Source organism: Garra rufa, chromosome 15, assembly GCF_049309525.1.
Source record: "Garra rufa chromosome 15, GarRuf1.0, whole genome shotgun sequence".
NCBI lineage: Eukaryota > Metazoa > Chordata > Actinopteri > Cypriniformes > Cyprinidae > Garra > Garra rufa.
Window position 1 is genome coordinate 17,032,575 of NC_133375.1, and position 23,989 is coordinate 17,056,563.

Consider the following 23,989-nt stretch of genomic DNA (forward strand, 5'->3'; position numbering starts at 1 on the left):
ACGAGGAGAAATAGTCCAAACTCTGTCTGGGGAACAGCCAGCACAAGAGGGACTAGAATGGCTCCGCCTGGAAAACCGCCAGGACGCGAGTGGAATTACATCTCTGCCTGGGAAGCTCCCAACGAAGAGGGATATGATCCGCCTCGGCCCTCGGGCACCCGAGGAAAGAATCCACCTCTGTCTGGGGACCAGCCAGACGTAGAGGGACAGGTAGTGTCTGGGGGAGTAGCCAGAGCACTAGGTTGCTCCGCCTGGGAAGAGTGCCAGGACGCGAGCGGGATTACATCTCTGCCTGGGACGCACCCAGCGAAGAGGGAATATAAACCTCGGCCCTCGAGCCCACGAGGTTTGGGTCATATACCCTAGTCTGGTCATCAGCCAGAGAGGGAGACATCCTCCTCGGCCCTCAGGCACACAAGGAGAAGGTAGTCCTTTGTCGGGGCGCACCCGGAACAAGAGGGACACAAGTAGTGCCTGGAAATTCTGGTCAGGGCACTGGAATGGCTCCGCCAGGAAAACCTGCCAGGACGCGAGTGGAATTACATCTCTGCCTGGAAGCACCCAGTGCAAGAGGGAGAGAAGTGCACCTTGGCCCTCGGGCACCCGAGGAGAAGGTAGTCCTTTGTCGAGGCGTACCCGGACAAGAGGGACACAAGTAGTGCCTGGTGAACTTGCCAGGACACTGGAATGGCTCCGCCTGGAAACTGTCAGGACGCGAGTGGAATTACATCTCTGCCTGGGAGCACCCAGCGCAAGAGGAAGCATCTACCTCGGCCCTCAGGCTCACGAGGGATACCGTAGCTGTAGGCTCAGGACAGAGGAGCCTGGAGTGGCTCGTAGGTCTAACTCATAGAACCTAGCAAAGGTCAAAGGTGTGGACCAACCCGCCGCACTGCAGATGTCCTGAATAGGACTAATATGCAGTAGATATGGCATCCACAATCCATCTACTGATAGTCGGCTTTGTTGCAGGGAGCCCCCTCTTAGGAGGACCATAACAAACCAGTAATTGCTCTGACTTTCACCACAGGGCAGCTCTGTGGACGTATGTGTCCAGTGCTCGCAGCAACACCGTCTTAATTGTAAGGAAGCGATCTGAAATCACCTCTATAGGCTCGAATGGGGGCCGAGAGAGGGCTTCGAGCACCACAGCGAGGTCCCACGAGGGGATTCTAGGTGTCACCCGAGGCCTCAACCTGAGTGCACCGCGAAGGAAATGTATGACCAGGGGGTTCTTACCCACTGACAGGCCACCAAGCGGGGCGTGGTAGGCCGATAAAGCCGCCACGTACACCCTCAGGGTGGAGTGGGCTAACCCTGTGGAGAAGCGAGACTGCAGAAACTCCAGCACTGTACCAACCGGGCAGTGAACTGGGTCAGCATGTCGCTCTCTACACCACGAGGTGAAAACATTCCATTTAAGGCCATAAAGTTTCCTTGTAGAGGGAGCTCTAGAATGAAGGATGGTCTCAACAACCTCGGTTGAGAGACCATCATCTATGAGATGTGCCCCCTCAGGGGCCACACCCATAGTTTCCACTTCTCTGGGTGGGGGTGGAAGATTGCGCCCCCGGCCTGAGAAAGGAGATCCCTCCTGACTGGAATCTCCCACGGAGAGCTGTCGAGGAGGGAAACGATGTCCGAGAACCATACTCGGGCCGGCCAGTATGGGGCTACTAGTAGGCTGACTCCGTACCGGCGTACTCTTTCTAGAACTCCTGGGAGCAGAGCGATCGGGGGAAAGGCGTACAGACGAAGCCTCGGCCACATCTGTACCATGGCGTCCAGCCCAAGTGGAGCTGGGAGCATCAGAGAGTACCAGAGGGGACATTGCGATGTCTCTCGAGTCGCAAAGAGGTCCACCTGAGCCTGGCCAAACACTCTCAATATCTGCTTCACCACCTCTGGGTGAAGCATCCATTCCCCGGGCCTCGGCCCCTGCCTTGACAGGACGTCTGCCCCCACGCTGAGATGTCCAGGGATATGAACTGCACTCAGTGAGAGGAGTTTCCCCTGGGACCACAGAAGGATATGGTACGCCAGCTTGTACAAGGGGCGTGAACGCACACCCCCCTGGTGGTTGATATAGTATACCACCACTGTTTTGTCGTTGCGGACCAACACATGGCGGTTTCTGAGGTCCAGGAGGAAATGCCTCAGGGCCTTGAAGACCGCCAACATCTCCAGGCAATTTATGTGCCACGAGAGGTGATGACCGGTCCACAGGCCGGAGGCCGAGTGGCCACTCATGACCGCTCCCCACCTGGTAAGGGAGGCATCTGTCGCTAGCGTGACGCGCCAACACGGAGCTCCCAGAACCGTGTCCTGAGTTAGAAACCAAGGTTTCTTCCACATGCTCAAGGCACGTAGGCATCGCCGCGTGACCTTGATCTTGCGGAACGGATTTCCCCTCAGGGGAAAAACCCTTGGTCTTGAGCCACCACTGTAGCGGCCTCATGTACAGCAGGCCAAAAGGTATTACGTTGGCTGCCGCTGCCATGAGACCTAACAGTACTTGGAACTGTTTTACAGTGAGTGACAGGCCTAGCTTGACCGCATTGACTGCAGTAAGGATCGACTCGATCCGAGCAGGTGACATTCGTGCCTGCATCGTGGTCGAATCCCATGTGACGCCTAAATAAGTGGTTCTCTGTAATGGAGACAGCACACTTTTCTTGGCGTTGAGTCTCAACCCCAACTCTTTCATGTGAGCGAGAACAACATCTCGATGTTGAACCGCTAACTGCACTGAGCTGGCTAAAATCAGCCAGTCGTCTATATAGTTGAGTATACGGATGCCCTGGAGTCGCAGAGGAGCCAGAGCAGCATCCACACACTTCGTAAAAGTTCGGGGTGAGAGTGCTAGGCCGAAAAGAGAAACTTCCTGTGCTGAGGAAGGATGGAGACGTGGAAGTACGCATCTTTTATATCTATTGTGACAAACCAGTCCTCGGACCTGATTTGAGACACGACCTGCTTGACAGTTAACATTCTGAATTTCAGTTTGCTGACTAGGGATGCTCATTTCGGTTAATTTTCCTAACCGACAACCGCTGCTCGTTATCCGAACATTAACCGTTAACTGATAAAATTAGAATAATAAATTAGTTTAAAATAAAAATAGAATGCACGAGTATCTGTGATGATACATTAAAAATACAAGCAAATGTTTTATTTTAACGTACAAACAGCAGCAAACAAAGCAACAACAAAAACTGTATTGACATATACTTAAATTATCACGCATCAGCAGCGGTTCTGAGAACAGAAAATCTGAATGAAAAAAAAAAGAATAATATAAATAGGCCTACACTAAATATGTATAAATTAAATAACTACCTAATTAAGATGACAAAACTAAAACACACTGAATCCTTTTATGCGCTTTGAAGAACTGTACCGGTCTTATTCTTCTCGTCGGACATAAAAATATACAGCAGGCCAGCCAATACCTCAGTGTGCCTAGTTTTTAACATGTCCACATGCTGTACGGATAGGCAGGACCGCTGCCTGTTAACTCTTAGATCCGCGAAAAAAAACACCATCACAAAAACCCTTTCAATTTGCGGTTCGGGACTTCCATCCACTGTCATATGCGTGTGGAGAAGCGCGTGTTTTACAGCGTTCAGCAATAGCCAATCACAGACATGTATGTTGATTTGATTATCACTGTGGCCAATCAGAGGAGGCTATGTTACAATCCACTCACCAACCAAAGTGCCGGTTTCAGTTTTGCTGATTTCTACACTTTCGCGAACTCTCTTATTAAAACAAAGAAAGTGTTGGCATTATATAAATAAGAGATTAATTGTGCAGTGTAAAGGTTATTTTATTACTTTTAACTTTATGAGATTACGATGAACTACTCTAGGATGAGTGATAGCTTTCCAGTGACTGTAACGGGCGCGCCTATTGCGCACTTTCTAGACTATAATTCATTCAGAATTTGAATACATTCACTCACGGATTCACTCTCTGATAACCCAATAACGCCACTTGCCATTGAGTTGCATATACTACATCTGTTTACTAAGTAAAGGTGAAGCGAAATATGTCTGTACAGCCACACTGCACGTGTGGACACGCGCGCGTGAGTAAACAGATAACTTACAAATAGAATTTTTTCTTTCACCATGCAGCAAACGTAAAAAAAAAAGAATAGAAAATAAAAACTTTTAAACCGATTAACTGATAGAAATAATCGGTTAAAATTCTTACTGTCGGTTAACGGTTAAACGGTCAATATGAGCATCCCTATTTCTGACTGAGTGGTTTAACTGCCTGAGATCTAAGATGGGCCGCAGCCCTCCATCCTTCTTGGGAACAATGAAGTACCGGCTGTAGAACCCAGATTCTCTGTGCTGAGGAGGGACCACCTCGATGGCCTCCTTCCTCAGGAGAGAATTCACTTCTTGTTGCATTACCAGAACCTGCTCGGGGCCTACCAGAGTAGGAAACACCCCGTTGAAAGGCGGCGGTGGAGCGCCGAACTGGATTTGATATCCTTTCTCTACAGTACGCAGGACCCATGAAGACACATTCGGCAGTAGTTTCCACGCTGCCAGAAAGTGTACTAAGGGAACCAGCCTCTCGAGACTTGGTTTCTGATAAAGCTTGAGGAATTAATTCGGTGGCCTGTAACAGCTGGCTGGCAGGCGACACTTGAATTAACTGCTCTGAGGACCCCCGTAGGGGTGACAAACTTACTGGATCCGCTACGTTGCCGGGCGGAACCACCAGCAGAGGTTTGCGGGAGACTGCCGTGCCCTGAAACATTGGCAGGGTTAGCTGACTGGTCTCCTGAGCGCCCCGAGGAAGAATGGGCAGCATGTAATGTGGTGAACCCCATTTTCCCCCGAGAGGGGCTGCCCTCAACGGCCCTGAGCCACAAAAGTCAGGGCCGCTTAGCCGAGGACCTCTTTGACTGAAGCACGACCCTCAGGTAGGGCCTAGTCTTAGAAGCCCCTGACTTAGAGCGTTGCTTACCCCGCCCCCCTGATCTGTCAGGAGGGGTGCGGGTAGCAACGCTCGCTTTCTGCGCCTCGCGGCGTGAGGAGCTGGTACGCGGTTGGGGCTGCTCCCGTCCTGCAGCCCCAGAAGAATAGACACGGCGAGGGAGGTATTGCTGGAATGCAGCTGCTTGTCTGCGAGCTTCCTGGTATCTGCTGACGACCGCATCGACCGAGTCGCCAAACAGACCAGGAGACTGCAGCGGGGCGTCCAGCAGAAGGGCCCTGTCTTTCTCCTTCATGTCAGACAGGGACAACCATAAGTGTCTCTCCGCGACCACAAGGGCTGCCATAGACCGCCCAATAGAACGGGCGGTCTCCTTAGTGGCGTGGAGAGCCAGATCTGCTGTACGCCTCAGCTCAGACACATTCACCTCCCTGCCGTCGTCTAAATCTTTCAGCAGGTCAGCCTGGTATGCCTGCAAGACAGACATTGTATGCAGACATGAACCAGCCTGACCCGCTGCCGCGTACCCCTTACCCAGCAAGCTTGATGTTAATTTTAATGGCTTGGTGGGCAAGGTTGGAGCCTTCAAAGATGATGCCGCGGCAGGCAACAGATAGCTCGCAAGCGTCTGTTCGACCCTCGGCATCAACTTATAGCCGTGTTCCTCCACCCCTCCCACGTTACCGTAGTAACCGGAGGAGGGGGTGAAAACACGAGCTGAAAAGGGTTTCTCCCATGATCTCGACAGCTCACTGTGGAGATCAGGGAAAAACGGAAGGCTCCGCCCCGGAGGTGGTTTGTGTGTCTGCAGAAAGCGCTCGTCTAACTTGCTTTTCTGCGGCTCATGAGTTTGCTCTGCGGGCCAGTTGATGTTAAGCCTGGCTACCGCACGAGTTACCACCTCCAGGAGCTCCTCAAACTGTGGGGACTTAGCAAGCGGTTGGGGGATGTCAACACTCTCTACATCAACCTCCTCGGAAGAAGATTAGAGAAGAGCTGAGCCCTCCTCCCGGGGGGAAGAAACCGCAGTGCGGGCTTCCACATCCAGGAGAAGGTCAACCAATCCACTAGGTGAGGAGGGAGATAGGGGATCACCCGTCTCCATTCCCTCTAGCAGATCGAGCTGCGAACCCCACGAGTGCAGCTGCCGCTCCGCCTCGGCGGAAGCGGGGCCAGACCCGCGAGGAACGCTGGTGAAGGCTCCCTCCTCGAAGAGAGCCCTCCGGGAACGGAGCACCCGCAGCGGAAGTTGTTCACACTGCGGACAGCCAGCCCCCTCGAGGGCTGAATGAGCGTGCTCCGCTCCCAAGCAGAAAACACACAGCCTGTGTGTATCCCCACCAACGATGAATCGCTGGCAGGGAGGAACACACCGTCTGTGTGACTGCTGAACCGCTTTGCTAAAATCACATTTCTTTCCCCTTTTGGCAGACATTGCTCAAAAAAAAGCTGTGCAAACTGGCACAAAAAACAGCAATGAAAACCCAGACAGACAGACCAACATAGAGCGCTTCGCTGAATGACAAAAGCTGACGCCGGTTTGAAACGCACGTGCTTTTATACTTCCTGGTCGCCGACGTCACTGCGCCGGTGACGTCACTCCCGTCGTTCTATTGGTTGTAGACTGATTCAGAGCCGGGTTCGCCAATGGCATTCCCCAAAGCGTTGATGACGCAGTGCGAGTTCCCGGAAGGGAACAGCCTTTTACCTTGTCAAAATCAGCTCTGCAAAAACTCAGCTCATTTTAAGACATGGCCCCTTTAAATGCCACCGAGCTCTGCTCACCCCGTCCCTCTCTGGGATTAGGAGACATATAATGTTTAGTCGCGAAATTTGCCAACAAGCACATTATTAAGAATTCGCATTCACAAAGATGCATAAAAAAATCTTTATATTCACTTCTGCTGTGGGTGAAGCTGCATCATAAGGCATATGCAGACCGGGATTGCACTTTCCTTTTAAAAGTGAAAGTAACGTTTTCCTCTGCATCTTCAGTAAATGACGATCGCTGTGTTCAGTATTACATCCAACAACAGAACACCTCAATCGCTCAATTAGAGTCTTCCTCTGCACCTGAGTCACACAATGGCGGTGTATTCAGACTGTTTCAGCTCGGTGAGGGCGGGGCTAAGGTAAGGCGCTTAAGTCAATCAAACGTGTTTCGCCACAATGACAAGAAGCTGAGAATGAGCTGATTTTAAAAAGGGGATATTACTTTTAAAGATTAAAAAAATACCACGGGGTGGACTCCATTGTAGGGTGGTTGTGTACACAAACTGCCAACACACATTACTGTTCAAACAACATGGAAAAGTAAGTTTTGCATCCGATGACCCCTTTAAAGACGAAAACGAACAAAATACATTACAAAATACATTAAAGTTGGTCAGTGAAAACTTTGGAAATGTGTTCATTGCAAACACATTCAAGAGTGGTGGTCACCATCAGCCCCCTTCATTCTCTATCAAATACAGCTTCTGCCTTTACTACAGGTTTATCAGCAGAGCAGAGGATTACAGATACGCTTCTTATTGCCTCCTCAGGACAAATCGCCCCCATTGGTAAGTGGCTTTGGATAAAAGAAGAAACGCAAATGTATTTTTTTATCCACTTGGTTCCATTTCAGCATGTAATGTCATTCATTCAGTTTCATCTGGATAAAGCCACAGCTTTCACTAATCATCCTACTGAAACACTTTAGGGGCAGTATTTCACATTAACTTCACACTTTTCTTTTGTGGCTGCATATATGGTCCCCTGTCTCGTCTCTCACATCACAGTATTTGGCCAAAACCATGAATGAACATCCCCTCCTCAATGAGACTCCGTGCTTTTCCCTGTAAATAGCTGCAGTATTCTGGACAGCAGCGTTTTACGAGCTCTATGAATAGCAGAGTAATGAAGGCCGCATGTGGAGCGTTTGTTCAGACAGCACTGGAGGCGACGACATTACAGCTGCATAACGAGTGCTGCATATTTTCCCCTAATTACTACACTTCCCATGATCACCTGAGGCAGGACCTGTGTGTGTGTGTGTGTGTGTGTGTGTGTGTGTTTGCGGCTCTAACCATAATGTTTTCCAGCAGGCCTGCACTCAGATGACGTCTTCTATAAAACATGATCACTTTCTCTCAGCTCCATGTATTTATTGAGAACATATGGAATATATTTCTGCTCATGTGAAATGAGAGAGTAATGTTGAGTTATAGACATGATGGATAGTCTGTGGGTTGATCATGTGTATTTTGCTGATATGATGGTGTCAATGATTCCTACGATCTGCTCATGGTCCTGTCGTATTGATTTGGTTTATATAGAGGTCTTTCTAGAGGAAGAACATTAATTATTATTTTTCTATGTAAACATGTGCTAAACAGACCTCTTCAGCCTTCCTGCTGTATCAGTGTCTCACACACGAGCATCACGTCTCCAGACCCCGCTTGTTGAATACTACTGAGCAACATCTCCTGTTTAGAAGAGCAAAAACCCGCTCTGTGTGATCTTCTCACAGGACGGATGGCTAAAGGTCATTTCTGCTGACTGATGTCACTGAGTTTAGCTGTATTTTGGTGCTGATGTACGAATGGTTTCTTAATGGTAAATAGACATTCACTTGTTCACATAGAACAAAACATTGGTCTATTTACCAAAAGCAGCTTCCCAGCTAACAATATTTTGTTCTAAGAATGTTCTGAGAACATTATGCTGTGTTCTGGTGGTAAAAGGTAGGATAATGTTCTCTAAAAACATTCTACAAATGTTTATTGATAACACTGTTAGAGCATTATCCTCTAACTATCTAATACAGATTTAATCGAGAAGCTTCCCAGTGGACATTGGATGTGGACTCTAATGTTGCTCAGATGTCAAATTGTGGTTGAAAGTAAAAACCCAACCTTTGTTTGATGAAGCTCCGACTAGCTAACATCACAGATTAGACTGAATGAATCAGAGAACCAAATGACGACATCTGAGCCATTAACAAGTAACCAACAATATCTGATGACATTTTCTCTTGCTGTTTTACCATAACTCATGTAGTTACAGCAGCTAAAGAGAAACATCTAAAAGTCAAAATTAAGCGACAATATGTTAAAATTAATTAATTAAAAAATAAGAGTCAAACTGCCCAACTAAAGCAAACACTTCACATCAAACCAAACTATTACTGTCAAACAGATATCAACATCTAAACCTAATCTCAATAAAAACTTGTGTAAATGTATGACAGATATAAAGTCAGTCTGGTTTATTATAAGTGGAGCTGGTAATGCTGTTTTTGGAGTTATTTGAAGACATCTGGAGCTTGACATTAAACAAAGTTTGGGTTTTCACTTTCAAACAAAATTTCAACCAGAAGTCCACATCTAGTGTGATGGGAAGCTTTATTAGAATGTTAGAGGATAATGTTCTAACAATGTTATCAATAAAACATTTATAGAATGTTATCCTACCTTTTAGCAGAACATTCTGGGAACTAAAATAAAACTTGCTGCTGAAAACATTCCCAGAACATTAAACACTGCTAGCTGGGTCGCACCAGATAAAATCGGATTCAATAATAAATTGTAAATGTTTTCTGTATTGTGGAACAAATACCTCTCAGATTTTCTAGACTATTTCAAGTGAGCAGTACAAGTTTAGCACAAGGCTCCTGCAGGCATGAGCAGGGCTCCGCAGCTCAACAGCGCCACATCACTTTCCAGTTAAACCTGTGGTGAGAAATGGAACTGCAGCCACTTTAACTGACAGCCATTGGGCAGATTCGAGACAGACCAGCTTATTCTCACATTACCTTATGTAAACCTCGCTACAAATCAAGACCAAATCAATCAGCTTCGCTATGTGCAGGTCAGTCTGCATCGAACCAGTTGGCATGTCTAAAATCTTTTTATCCTAAATGAAACCCAAGTCAAGGGTACAAAGCCTGATTGTAGCAGTTTTCTCTACTCTAACTTCACACAGGCCAGTTTTGTAGATATTCAAAAGCAATCAATCTCGTTGCTCAGCAAGTCACGTCTCGGGTTCAAGATACTGGTCACATCAAATCAATTTATATGCAAATCAATGTATCATTTCATCTAAATATGTAAACATACTCAGACCACTTGCAAAATTCAGACTTTATCATTTCATGTCAGCCATGAGCTCATGAACATATTATCAACGCCTACTGGGCATTATGCACCTGATCTTGCCCACGACTGAGCCTGGGTTCTCCCAAGGTTTTTTCCTCCATTTCTTCCGATGGAGTTTTGGTTTCTTCGCCGCTGTCGCCTCTGGCTTGCTTATTAGGGGAAACTTAATTTCCAGCAAAATCATCGTCTTAATTGTACAGATATTATTTGAACTGAGCTGAGCTGGATGATGACTGTAACTGGAAATTTTATGTTTACTATTGTTCTATTGTATTATCAACACACTATTTTCCTGTTTAACTTTATAAAGATGCTTTGACAATCTGAACTGTAAAAAGCACTATATAAATAAAGGTAATGGAAAAAAAGACAACAACACTGATAAAGAGAATTTATAACAGATAAAATCAAAATAAAGACTAACAAACAAACAGACCTATAAGTGTTAGGTAAATCGGGTAAATGTCAACACTGAATCTCTCTTCTGCATGAATTTGATCATTTGCATTGTCACAAAGTAATACAAACATATTCCAGACACCAACCTGTTTCCCACTGAGCTGGTAGAACGACAGCCTCTGTCCCCAATCCGCCACCGCCAAGATATCATTGTGTTCATCCCTGAAACACACACACACACACACACACACACACACACACACACACACAGAGCTCAGTATGACACACATCTCAGTTTCCATTACATCTGTCCTGTCCAAGCCCTGTGTTTTTTTATCTGAGATCATCTGCTCTGGACTGATGCTCAGGCTCCATCATCATCCTCATCCTCATCATCCTCACTCACTTGAGCTGAGCTGAGATCAGCTTGAACTATTCTTGCTGTCTGATGAGAAGGTTCACACATTCAAACCCAGAATGCAATTAGTTGCTTTTCAAAGACACTCTGATAAAAACATGCATATTTGTATGTAAATGATTGCATGTGACTATAAAAAAAAGTGCAAATTTTTTCATATGGAGATGGGAACTGCCTGCTTTACACATTACCACACCTCTAATTGAGCTTTACTTTTTATATCCATTTTTATCAAATGGCGGTGAGTGTGAATTCACACTCTGACAACTCTAGACTGTGAATGAGAGACAAAAGCATTTTTTCCCAATGTGATGTGACACTGAGATGACACACTGCTGTTCCTCAACTCCTCTGATGACAGCACTGTGTTTGTGTGGTGAAATTTGGGGGAAAAGAAGATTTCAGTTCCAGAACAACTGACACAGTTCAGTGTGCTGTTCTGATGTAAGAACTAGACTCGAACATGAGGGCGTCCGGTGCTGCTCAGTTCAGATCCATCTCTAATTAAACACAGCTGAAGCAGCTCATCAGCCCGTCCCAGAACCACACGCCTGAGCTCTCACCAACGCTGGTGCTCAGTGCTCTCAACACACACCGGCTCTACTAGCGCCGCAGAGCCGTAACGCAGGCTAAATATAGGGGAGCGCAGGGCACAAACTAACACCGGGTTAGGTTTAAATATTTCTACACATGCTAGCATAACCAAACTGATGGTATTTACTGCCATAGCAACACTACATACAGAAAAAATTGTGCCAAAATTCAAAAGCCTTTTGAAAATATCGCTGAATATTTATTTTATTAATTTCTGGCTTAAGTAATTTTTTTATCTCAGTTTTTAAGCATTCATTCAAAATTAGACAAATCTGCTTTTATTTAAATCTTTAATCAGTTTAGATATTTTATTAATGTTTTGCAAACCAGGTTTTAAATTCCAGTTGCGCAGATGTGGAAACACTATTATTAGAACTATATTCTATGACTTTAGTGATGTAATTTTTGCTATATACTTTTGTGGATTTTAATGAGAAACCACAAGAAACAGGTGAGACTGACAATCAATGTTTAATGTTCAGATGTTATTATTTCAAGAAATGTAAAGCATTTTGGCTGGTTTATGTGTGTGGTGTTCTATGAGAGCTGTGTGTGGAGGAAGAGGAGTGTTTTTCTGAATGTCTAAATGTGTTTCATCTATTTGTCCACATTGTTTTGAACTACTGTACAGCTGTGTGTTCATTGTAAAACTCCAAAATTAGTTCTTAAAAAAACATTATTTTATTTGAAAATTTGAATAATTCTATTTTATTGACAAAATATTTTTTTCATTCAATCAGATAACATTTTAAGCGGTCACATGGTCGTGTTACAACATGCCCCTCAGATGTTACAATGTACCCCACCTACAGGGCGTATTGTAACATTTCACTTCCTTTCTGTTGAGGTAAGTAAAGAAAAACATAGACAATGTAATTATGAAACAAAGAGACATATTTGTACTAAACAAGTGTGAAATTAATGTGGATTTACACAAACTGAGAAATTCAAAAATTGTTAGGTTGTGCCCTGCGCTCCCCTATCCCATCATTCATCATGAACTCATGCACCCCAAAATCACACAACATTGAGAAAAACATTCAAGGCTAAGTTATATTAACTAGATAATGACACATCATTTGATAAATAGGGACTAATGAATTAAAATTCCGAAACAAAGTATTGAAAATCAAAATGTGCAATTAAAGATAGTGTCATAGATACATAGATCTGACACAAAGTCTGCAGGAAAGAGGCTCTCCTGGACCAGCAGTGAGAACCGAGTTCAGAGAGATTTTACTGCGATGCTAGACTGAGTTGAACACATTATCGGGAGTTTAAGCAATGATGGTGCCAGTGATTCAAACAGCACAGAGTTCATATTTAGATCAACAGAATGACTAGTGCAACAGGTCCCCCTTGTGTCTGATGTGCAAACTGATCACTTATTCTCTCTGCAGATTGTTGAAGACGTTTTTTTCCCCAGAAAGACCACAGATAAACAGAAGAGAAAGTATAACCTGTGCAGACATGATACTTAAGCCAAAGTTAATAAAGCCTGAATGAGACTGAATCACAAAACATCAAAAAAAGTGCACTGATTCAAAAAAAAAAAAAATAGACAAACAAATTTCCGGCAAAACATTTGACAAAGGACAGCTTTGACAGTGCTGAAACCAGGACACTCACGTCTACAGCAGGGGCATTATTATATTAAATAATAGGGGTATCATTACTTAAAATAAATTATCTCTTTGAAGAATTTCAGTCAGGTTTCAGGCCCCATCATAGCACAGAAACTGCACTTGTAAAAATCACAAACGACTTGCTACTTGCGTCAGATCAAGGCTGTGTCTCATTGCTAGTTTTACTTGATCTTAGTGCTGCATTCGACACTATAGATCAGAGGTTCTCAACTCTGGCCCTCGAGGTCCACTTTCCTTCAGAGTTTACCTCCAACCTTGATCAAACACACCTGCCTGTAACTTTCTTGTAATGATGAAGAGCTTGATTAGGGTTGGAGCTAAACTCTGCAGGAAAATGGACCTCGAGGGGCAGAGTTGAGAACTCCTGCTATAGATCATGAAATACTCATAGATAGATTACAAAGCTATACAGGTATTCAAGGGCAGGCTTTAAGATGGTTCAGATCATACCTGTCCGATCGCTACCACTTTGTTTATTTAAATGGGGAGTCATCGCAGCTAACACCAGTAAAGTATGGAGTGCCACAATTGTTTCCATTGTTATGCTGATGATACTCAACTATATATTTCAACAAGACCAGATGAAACTTCTAACTTAGCAAAGTTAACAGAGTGTGTTAAAAATGTGAAAGACTGGATGACCAATAATTTTCTACTATTAAATTCAGATAAGACCGAGATATTACTCATTGGACCAAAAAACAGTACACAGAATCTCTTAAACTGCCATTTGCAACTAGACGGATGCACTGTTATTTCCTCTACAGTCAAAAATCTGGGTGTTATATTAGACAGCAACCTGTCTTTTGAAAATCATATTTCTCATGTTACAAAAACAGCATTCTTCCATCTTAGAAACATTGCTAAGCTACGGAGCATGTTACCTGTTTCTGATGCAGAAAAGTTAGTTCATGCATTCATGACGTCTAGACTGGACTATTGTAATGCACTACTAGGTGGTTGTCCTGCTTCTTCAATAAATAAGCTACGTGTGTCCAAAATGCAGCCGCTAGAGTCCTTACCAGGTCAAGAAATTATGATCATATTACCCCAATTTTACGGTCTCTACACTGGATACCTATTAGGTTCTGTATCACTTACAAAATATTACTTCTTACCAATAAGGCCCTTAATGGTTTAGCTCCTGCATACCTAACTAGTCTCCTACTACGCTACAATCCCACACGCTCCCTAACTAGTCTCCTACTACGCTACAATCCCACACGCTCCCTAACTAGTCTCCTACTACGCTACAATCCCTCACGCTCCCTAACTAGTCTCCTACTACGCTACAATCCCTCACGCTCCCTAACTAGTCTCCTACTACGCTACAATCCCACACGCTCCCTAACTAGTCTCCTACTACGCTACAATCCCTCACGCTCCCTAACTAGTCTCCTACTACGCTACAATCCCTCACGCTCCCTAACTAGTCTCCTACTACGCTACAATCCCACACGCTCCCTAACTAGTCTCCTACTACGCTACAATCCCACACGCTCCCTAACTAGTCTCCTACTACGCTACAATCCCTCACGCTCCCTAACTAGTCTCCTACTACGCTACAATCCCACACGCTCCCTAACTAGTCTCCTACTACGCTACAATCCCACACGCTCCCTAACTAGTCTCCTACTACGCTACAATCCCTCACGCTCCCTAACTAGTCTCCTACTACGCTACAATCCCTCACGCTCCCTAACTAGTCTCCTACTACGCTACAATCCCTCACGCTCCCTAACTAGTCTCCTACTACGCTACAATCCCACACGCTCCCTAACTAGTCTCCTACTACGCTACAATCCCTCACGCTCCCTAACTAGTCTCCTACTACGCTACAATCCCACACGCTCCCTAACTAGTCTCCTACTACGCTACAATCCCTCACGCTCCCTAACTAGTCTCCTACTACGCTACAATCCCTCACGCTCCCTAACTAGTCTCCTACTACGCTACAATCCCTCACGCTCCCTAACTAGTCTCCTACTACGCTACAATCCCACACGCTCCCTAACTAGTCTCCTACTACGCTACAATCCCACACGCTCCCTAACTAGTCTCCTACTACGCTACAATCCCTCACGCTCCCTAACTAGTCTCCTACTACGCTACAATCCCACACGCTCCCTAACTAGTCTCCTACTACGCTACAATCCCTCACGCTCCCTAACTAGTCTCCTACTACGCTACAATCCCACACGCTCCCTAACTAGTCTCCTACTACGCTACAATCCCTCACGCTCCCTAACTAGTCTCCTACTACGCTACAATCCCACACGCTCCCTAACTAGTCTCCTACTACGCTACAATCCCTCACGCTCCCTAACTAGTCTCCTACTACGCTACAATCCCTCACGCTCCCTAACTAGTCTCCTACTACGCTACAATCCCTCACGCTCCCTAACTAGTCTCCTACTACGCTACAATCCCTCACGCTCCCTAACTAGTCTCCTACTACGCTACAATCCCACACGCTCCCTAACTAGTCTCCTACTACGCTACAATCCCACACGCTCCCTAACTAGTCTCCTACTACGCTACAATCCCTCACGCTCCCTAACTAGTCTCCTACTACGCTACAATCCCACACGCTCCCTAACTAGTCTCCTACTACGCTACAATCCCTCACGCTCCCTAACTAGTCTCCTACTACGCTACAATCCCACACGCTCCCTAACTAGTCTCCTACTACGCTACAATCCCTCACGCTCCCTAAGGAGCAAAACTCTGGACTTTTAGTAGTACCTAGGATAGCAAAGTCCACCAAAGGAGGGAGAGCCTTTTCACATTTGGCTCCCAAACTCTGGAATAGCCTTCCTGATAACGTTCGGGGTTCAGACACACTCTGTATGTTTAAATCTAGATTAAAGATTCATCTCTTTAGCCAAGCATTCACATAATGAATCTCATAACGTTGTACTTCAGTTACATCTGATCAAATGCACATCAACATTCTTCAGCTTGGGCTAAACACATAATTTTTGCTTGGTTGGAACAGCAGCTACGCTAATTATTTCTCTATTTGTTTCTCTGTTGCTTCCATCCTGTGGTAACTAGGAATTACACAAGACTCAGTCTGGATTCAGAAGAAGAGATGATGCCAACCCCTCAGAGGACCGCCGATGATGCCAGCCTTGAAACATCATACAGCACTACACCATTTTTCTACAAGTTTGATTGCAACACATAATCATTACTATTAGTGTTCATCATCTGTTTTTGATTACACCATTACTGTTTTTAATATTTATACCATACTGCATGTACATCGACTTAACATACAGTAGTCACCACTAATAAGCTACTAAATATATTGTAGTAGCCTACATTTTTTGTACAGCTGCTTTGCAACGATGTGTATTGTGAAAAGCGCTATACAAATAAACTTGAATTGAATTGAATTGAAATAAAATAAAATATAAAGCAACATTTCTCATTTTCATTTAGTTTAGCTTGATGTACTAAAATATTAAAAGTAATAAAAATGACAAGCTTTAACCAAAAAATAACACTTGTCCATCAGTAAAAATGCTGCTGCAATTAGTCACAACACTCACAACAAATATGTTGAGGTCACTTAAATATTTAACTGAAGTAAGCTAAACTGAAGTTATCTGAACTTACAATTTCAAGTTAGGCACAAACACTTACTTGGACGGGTTCCAGGCAATGGACCAGATGGGTGATGAGGAGCCGCCCGGACGCTCGATCTTCACCTTCTCCTCTCCGTTCTTGTTTCTGATGCTCACCACTCCGTTCATCATTCCCAGAGCCAAGTACTGGCCGTCATTAGTCCACCTGAGATCACCGTCACACATCACACAGCCATTCACTACAGCACACTGAGTGTCTTATACCTCATCAAACTCACCCACAGCACGTGATCTTACTGCTGACTTTATGTTTGGAGACAGACTTCTGCTCTGGAGACCACAGACCTGCAACACAATGCAAACATATGAGAGAAAAGTGACTGAACACTGTTAGTCAGAGATGCTACTGGACCAGACCTCTCTCAGCAGACCATCATTCTCACTCCAGTACATTCATCACATTCATACAACTATTATGAATGAATGAATGATGCATTTGTATAGCGCTTTCATTGTGTATTTCCGTACACCCAAAGCGCTTTACAATCATATGGGGGATCTCTCCTCAACCACCACCAGTGTGCAGCGTCCACCTGGATGATTCGTCGGCAGCCACAGTACAACGGCGCCAATGCGCTCACCACACACCAGCTACAGGTGGAGAGGAGAGAGTGATATAGCCAATTGAATGGAAGGGGAATATTAGGAGGCCATGATTGACTAGGGCCAGAGGAGAGAATTTGGCCAGGACACATCTGTCAAATCAAAGCTGACCAAAACTTGATCTGGAGAAATGTGTGATTCCATCACTGTCTCACCAATGGATCCTCTGCAGTGAATGGGTGCCGTCAGAAAGAGTCCAAACAGCTGATAAAAACATCACAATAAGTAATCCACACCACTCCGGTCCATCAGTTCACATCTTGAGAAGACAAAACTGAAACAAATCCATCATGAAGAAGTTTTTAACTAAAATACGAGTCCATAAATCAAAATAATGCTTCTTCCAGTGAAAAAGTGGTCTGGTCTGAATCAGGAGAGAAATCTGCACAGATGAACCACCGTTTACAAGCCAAAACAGCTCTAAACAAACATGTGGCTGGATTTTGATGTGAGGGACAACAGAGATGGACTTTTACATTGGAGGAAACATTATTAAAAACTTAATGATGGATTTGTTTGAGCTTTTGTCTTCTCAAGATGTTAACTGACGGACTGGATTGGTGTGGATTACTATTGTGATGCTTTGATCAGCTGTTTGGACTCTCATTCTGACGGCACCCATTCACTGCTGAGGATCCATTGGTGAGGAAGCATCACACAGAGTCCATTTACTCCTTGCCGTCAAACCACATTTCCCAGAAACTCTTACTCACATTAAAGGTGTACTAAGCAATTTCTAAAAAACTCTTTTGACCATAGTGTCACTTGTAGCCAATCAGCAGTAAGGGGCATGTCTTGTAATGAAGAGAGAGCACTCAATTTGAGTACACAGGATGGAAATTAGCAGATCAACTATAGATAGAGAGAAATAGAAGATAAAAAAGAGGAAAATATTGAAGGAACAAAACATTAAAGAGAAGGGTTATGATCAGACAAGAAGTAGGACCCGCATAAATATCGGAGCAGCTATCCAGCGATGGAGAGAACTCAAGGAGCGAGAAGGGCTCGAACAGGACACCGAGGTTGCGTTGTTTCTTTTGCGACGAGTGAGTATTGTTAATTTAGCTTTTTTCACACAACATATCTGTGTTTGAATATGCTTCACTTGTTTCCGTGATTGTGGTTATGCCAGGGTTGTGTATGTACGTGTGGGGCAGAGATATCAAAATAGGGGTGAGGTCCTGTTGGGGTATGGGCGTGTTTGTTGTGGTGCTTTTAAATATCAACATTATTTAGCAAAAATTGCTTAGTGCACCTTTAAAGTCAACAAGGATTCAAAATGCACTCGCTTAACACACCATTCTCTTAATAATATGAACAATTCAACAATCCCTTTTATTTTCAACCCTTATTAAAGGATAAGTTCACTTCCAGAACAAAAGTGCACAGATAATGTACTCACCGCCTTGTCATCCAAGATTCTTTAGTCGTAAAGAAATGATGTTTTTTGAGGAAAACATTTCAGGATTTCTCTCCATATAGTGGACTTCTATGGTGCCCTGAGTTTGAACTTCCAAAATGCAGTTTAAATGCAGCTTCAAAGGACTCTAAACGATCCCAGCCGAGGAAGAAGAGTCTTATCTAGCGAAACGATTGGTCATTTTCGAAACAAATTGACAAATTGTATACTTTTTGACCTCAAATGCTCGCCTTGTCTCGTCTCTGTGATGCATAGTCTGTGTGATCCAGGTCAAGACAGTTCGGGCATGTTCAAAAACTCCCAATTCCTTTTTGTCTTCAACTGCAAAATCGTCATTCATTGCTGTTTTACCTCTTTTTGTAAAGGGCATTTGATCTTCTTTGTATGTTTACTTTGTAAACACTGATTTAGAAGTTGGAGGAGAAAATGAGATGGGAGTTTTTGGACATACCCTAACCTGGATCACACAGACCACGCATGCGCATCACAGAGCTTTATAAAGTATATAAACTGTCAATTTGTTTTGAAAATAACCAATCGTTTCGCTAGATAAGACTCTTCTTCCTCAGCTGGGATCGTTTGGAGTCCTTTAAAGCTGCATTTAAACTGCATTTTGGAAGTTCAAACTCAGGGCACCATAGAAGTCCACTATATGGAGAGAAATCCTCAAAAAACATCATTACTTCACGACTGAAGAAAGAAAGACATGAACATCTTGGATGACAAGGGGGTGAGTACATTATCTGTACATTTTATTTCTGGAAGTGAACTTCTCCTTTAAACAGCTGTCAGTAACATGGAGACTTTCACCATCCAGTCAATTCCTGATTCCTAAGTCCTGTCCTAGTCTCCTGTTCAGTAGTTTCTCATATGTCACAGTATTGAACTGGTTTGTGCATACTGACACAAGCACACACTCACCGAAGTCTCCTGACGAACACGAGGCCAGCTGGTGCGTGACGGGGTTGTAAGCCACACACTGGATTGAATCATTGTGACTAAAAGAGTCAAAACACACACAAACACAGTTATTAGTAAAGCTTGGGCTGATGGAGAGCAGCATGGCATGATGGGACACGGCCCGTGACTGAATGAAACACTAGGATGATAAATGGCTTTATAATCATTCACCTCAGTAACATTGCCAACTATAACTAAAAGAGCAGCTTTGAAACAGTGCAGATGAACTCAGAGTCCAGTAAACACAGAGAGCTCACGTGTATTTGAGGATTCCCTCCAGTTTGGACGTCCAGATGATGATGCTTTTATCTGCTGAACCGGACGCAAAGCGTTTCCCTGCGAGAGAGAAGAGAGGACGAAAGTCACGCAGATACAGACGATGCATTTATTAGTTATTGATCAGTAATCAGAGATTCAAACAGATATGATAGAATTACCATCTTTAGCGTAAGCCACACAATACACTGTGTCTTTGTGCCCCTTCAGCGGCTGAATCAGTGTGCCGTCAGCAGTGTCATACACCTACACACACACACACACACACACACACACACACACACACACACACACACACACACACACACACGATCTGATCAAAAACACTTGAATTCACTCAACACCTGTACAGGACAGCAATACACATCCATATAATATATGCAACTGCGTTTCCATTACCCTTTAAACTGTGCAAACTGAAATTGCAAATTGAAAATACACCTAATGGAAACACATCAATTGTGCAAAAACTCCCATATATCACAAAAAAAGTTTTTACACTCGCATGAAGTGGTTTTTCAGGCAATTCGAAAAAGGAATATTTTGCAAAACAGCAATGGAAACGGCTTTTTCGCATTTAATTTAGATTAAATATAGCCAAAATCCCACAAAAATCTGTTGCCATGACTTATCGCAAGAGGAAAACATATGGTTTAGTCACATAACATCGGTTAATGGAGACAGTGTCATTTCGCAATACTTTTTAATCAACATTTATAAAATATTTTTTAAGCAAATGTCTGTGTACAGAGAGAGAGATAAATACATCTTTTTTGCTAAACACAGAAGCGGTTAGCAGATCTCAAAAGCAGCTTAGAGATCTTCAGCATTATTTTAGTATCACTGAAACATTGTTATAGCTTCTGTTAATATTTTTTGCTTTCAAGTAGCTACTTTAGGTTCATTTTAGGTGAAGATTTAGTAATTTTGTTGTGTTTTTATTGTTTTTAAATGTCTACATAGTTTTATCCATTCTTATTTTCATTTTAGTTATTTTAGTACATGACATTAAACTAAATGAAAATGAGCAATGTTCCTGGAATAAAAGTTTGTTTTATATTTGATTTGATTTGATTTGTTTTCAAGTGACCATTTTTATAGTTTTAGTTTTAGTTAACTATAATATCACCCTGATGTGATTGTGTTTTCTTCTACTGAAATATATGGAGGGCAAAATATATTTCTAAACGCTTATAAATACATTTATATTCTTCAAATATATTTTGGAAAATATACTAGATTTAAATAAATATTTAAAAATATATTTTAAAACATATTTTTGACAAATGGACAAGCCCAAAGAAGAATCAAACCTACTGTACAGAGTTTGAACAGTGAGATGTTGTATTTTACACAACAGTTTGTTCTGGTTCTCAAATGTAATTGGTTGAGAACCGTGAGATATTGTACTGGTATCGCTACAGGAATGCTCTTTCACTATTTTGTATCACTCCGCTTGTTCAAGCCAGATTTGTTTGTTCTTTTCCAGTATTTTGGCAGAAGCCCAAATCCTGTATCATTTTATAAATATTATTGTTTTTGTGTCACTGAAAGTAGTTTTAAGAGGTTTTCAAGGAAGAATCTACTTGTTTATAGTTCAAATATGTAGTTTGTTAATGAAGATAACGTCTATTTGAACATTTGCTTCGTCATTTTCGGACGAGTGAGCTCCAGATGATCAGCGGGCGTTCTGCACTCATCAATCCTATATCCAACTTTTTGATGGCTGTTTTTGTTGTTGTTCATTAAATATTATTATTCAATACATAAAAATGTATATAAACAAGATTTTAAATTATGTATTTAATAATAGTGTTTCACAGCCGTGCCAATATACATTCATATCTGAAGTGCAGAAGTACCGACCCAGTGTTTACAAAGTAAACATACAAAGAAGATCAAATGCCCTTTACAAAAAAAGGTAAAACAGCAATGAATGACGATTTTGAAGTTGAAGACAAAAAGGAATTGGGAGTTTTTGAACATGCCCTAACTGTCTTGACCTGGATCACACAGACTATGCATCACAGAGACGAGACAAGGCGAGCATTTGAGGTCAAAAAGTATACAATTTGTCAATTTGTTTCGAAAATGACCAATCGTTTCGCTAGATAAGACCCTTCTTCCTCGGCTGGGATCGTTTAGAGTCCTTTGAAGCTGCATTTAAACTGCATTTTGGAAGTTCAAACTCAGGGCACCATAGAAGTCCACTATATGGAGAGAAATCCTGAAATGTTTTCCTCAAAAAACATAATTTCTTTACGACTAAAGAAAGACAGACATGAACATCTTAGAGTGTGATATTGCTCATTTAAATCATGGGACTAAATGCATTATTGTTAGACATTCTCTCAGTCTAAATGAGCATCAGAGTGTGTATCAGATGAACACATTTCCAGTCCTTAAACACCATTAGATCCCTACATAGACAGCACGTTAGGCATCACTGAAGCATCCAGAGAGTCTGTACACTCCTATGGTGCCCAAACACTTGAGATGCTGGTACTGTATGATGCCTTATATGAGCATCATAAATGCTGCATGTGTCTGTACTGCTCAAAAACGCTACTCCAGCCAGGTTTTAAAACAAATAGCCTACTCTATGTAGACAGCACACTAGTAAGTGTGGAGGCACACAGAGCCTGTGGAGTGTGTGAGGTGTGGAGATGCAGATCCGTTACCAGAACTCGATTTCCAGCCGCGACTATGAGCTGAGATCCGTCGGGTCTGAAGGCGAGATCATAGATGCTGAAAGACAGATAGTGCGGGTTATTAGTGAATGAAACACCATCGTGAGATCACGACAGGAGACTGAGCAGTGCACACACCGAATCTGAACCAAACCACAAACACCGCGGCATATTAATGTCAGCTAACGTTATGTGGTCTGAGCCAAAGTGTTGCGTGAAAATAAACGCGAAAGAAACAGGCAGAAATCACTTGTTAACTCTGAAGATGGGTCCTCGAGGCTTATATTGTTTACATAGCAACGGTTGCTAACCACATCCATACTGCTCTGCGGTTAATGTTTGGAAAAAACAAGAGCGCCTCACCACTGCTCAACCTTATCCCGGTCGTGTACTTTATCTATCCATGTGGGAACAGCCCTCATTGTGGAAAAATGACGGTCTGTTCTGAAATACGCATGAATTCAACAGGTCTGCACTGAGAGCGATGCAAACTGGAGCAGAAAAAAACACAACATGGAGTTCAGCAGATGGGCTGCCAAAATAAAAGTCCTTCCTTGTCGGACCACTGGCATCTCTCAACTGAAGTACCGGAGAGCGGCGTTTTTATTTATTTATTTATTTTATTTTATTCGTGATTGGCTTGTTTTTTTTATTGTTTTGTTTTAAAACAATAAAAAAAAATCTGTTTTGTTTTAAAATAAAAGAATGTCAGTTGTTACTACAGAAAACAAAGCTGTTGAGAAAACAGTAAAGTAAAAGTTGTTTATTTAGTAACGGTGAAGAAGATGATGTGTATGAAATGCATGTAGTTTATGTTTATGGCACTGGTACATCCATTCATGGCTGTCTTACTCTTTGAGATGCTAGATTTTCTTCAATAGCGCTTTAAAGATGAATAATAATTTTTAGACTGTCTCTAGATTCGCTCCAATAGAAAACTGCGGTCAAGCCAGCCGCGCCTTAAAATACACGGTCAAGCCAGCCGCACTTTTTTTTTAACTTGCGCGTGTAATCGTGCACTTACGGTACGGGTACTGAGAGCAGGCAAAATGCATGTAAAGAAGCTGTCAAACCGGCGTTTCCTATATACTTTATATTCGTATGTTTATAAATACATTACATTAGTCCATAAACGTTTATATTGTATCTAATTATTCTAAATAATTTGATAATGTAAAAAATTAATAATATTAATGTGTTTTATTCCGTTTTTTTATTTTGATATTTGTGTGTGTG

General features: G+C 43.1%; 1 protein-coding gene across 1 annotated transcript in view; it reads right to left on the reverse strand.

Annotated features, from left to right (window-relative positions):
• Positions 1-23,248, reverse strand: part of ift122 (intraflagellar transport 122 homolog (Chlamydomonas)) — a 70,915-nt gene extending 47,667 nt beyond the window's left edge. The window contains exons 1-8 of the mRNA XM_073819815.1: positions 23,117-23,248; positions 22,745-22,811; positions 20,225-20,309; positions 20,045-20,123; positions 19,749-19,825; positions 17,023-17,089; positions 16,803-16,949; positions 10,640-10,715 (exon numbers count right to left, since the gene is read on the reverse strand). Of these exons, the coding sequence (XP_073675916.1) occupies positions 10,640-10,715; positions 16,803-16,949; positions 17,023-17,089; positions 19,749-19,825; positions 20,045-20,123; positions 20,225-20,309; positions 22,745-22,811; positions 23,117-23,175 (657 nt within the window). The 5' untranslated portion in view covers positions 23,176-23,248. The remainder of the gene's footprint in view (positions 1-10,639; positions 10,716-16,802; positions 16,950-17,022; positions 17,090-19,748; positions 19,826-20,044; positions 20,124-20,224; positions 20,310-22,744; positions 22,812-23,116) is intronic.
• Between the last annotated feature and the right edge of the window lie 741 nt (positions 23,249-23,989).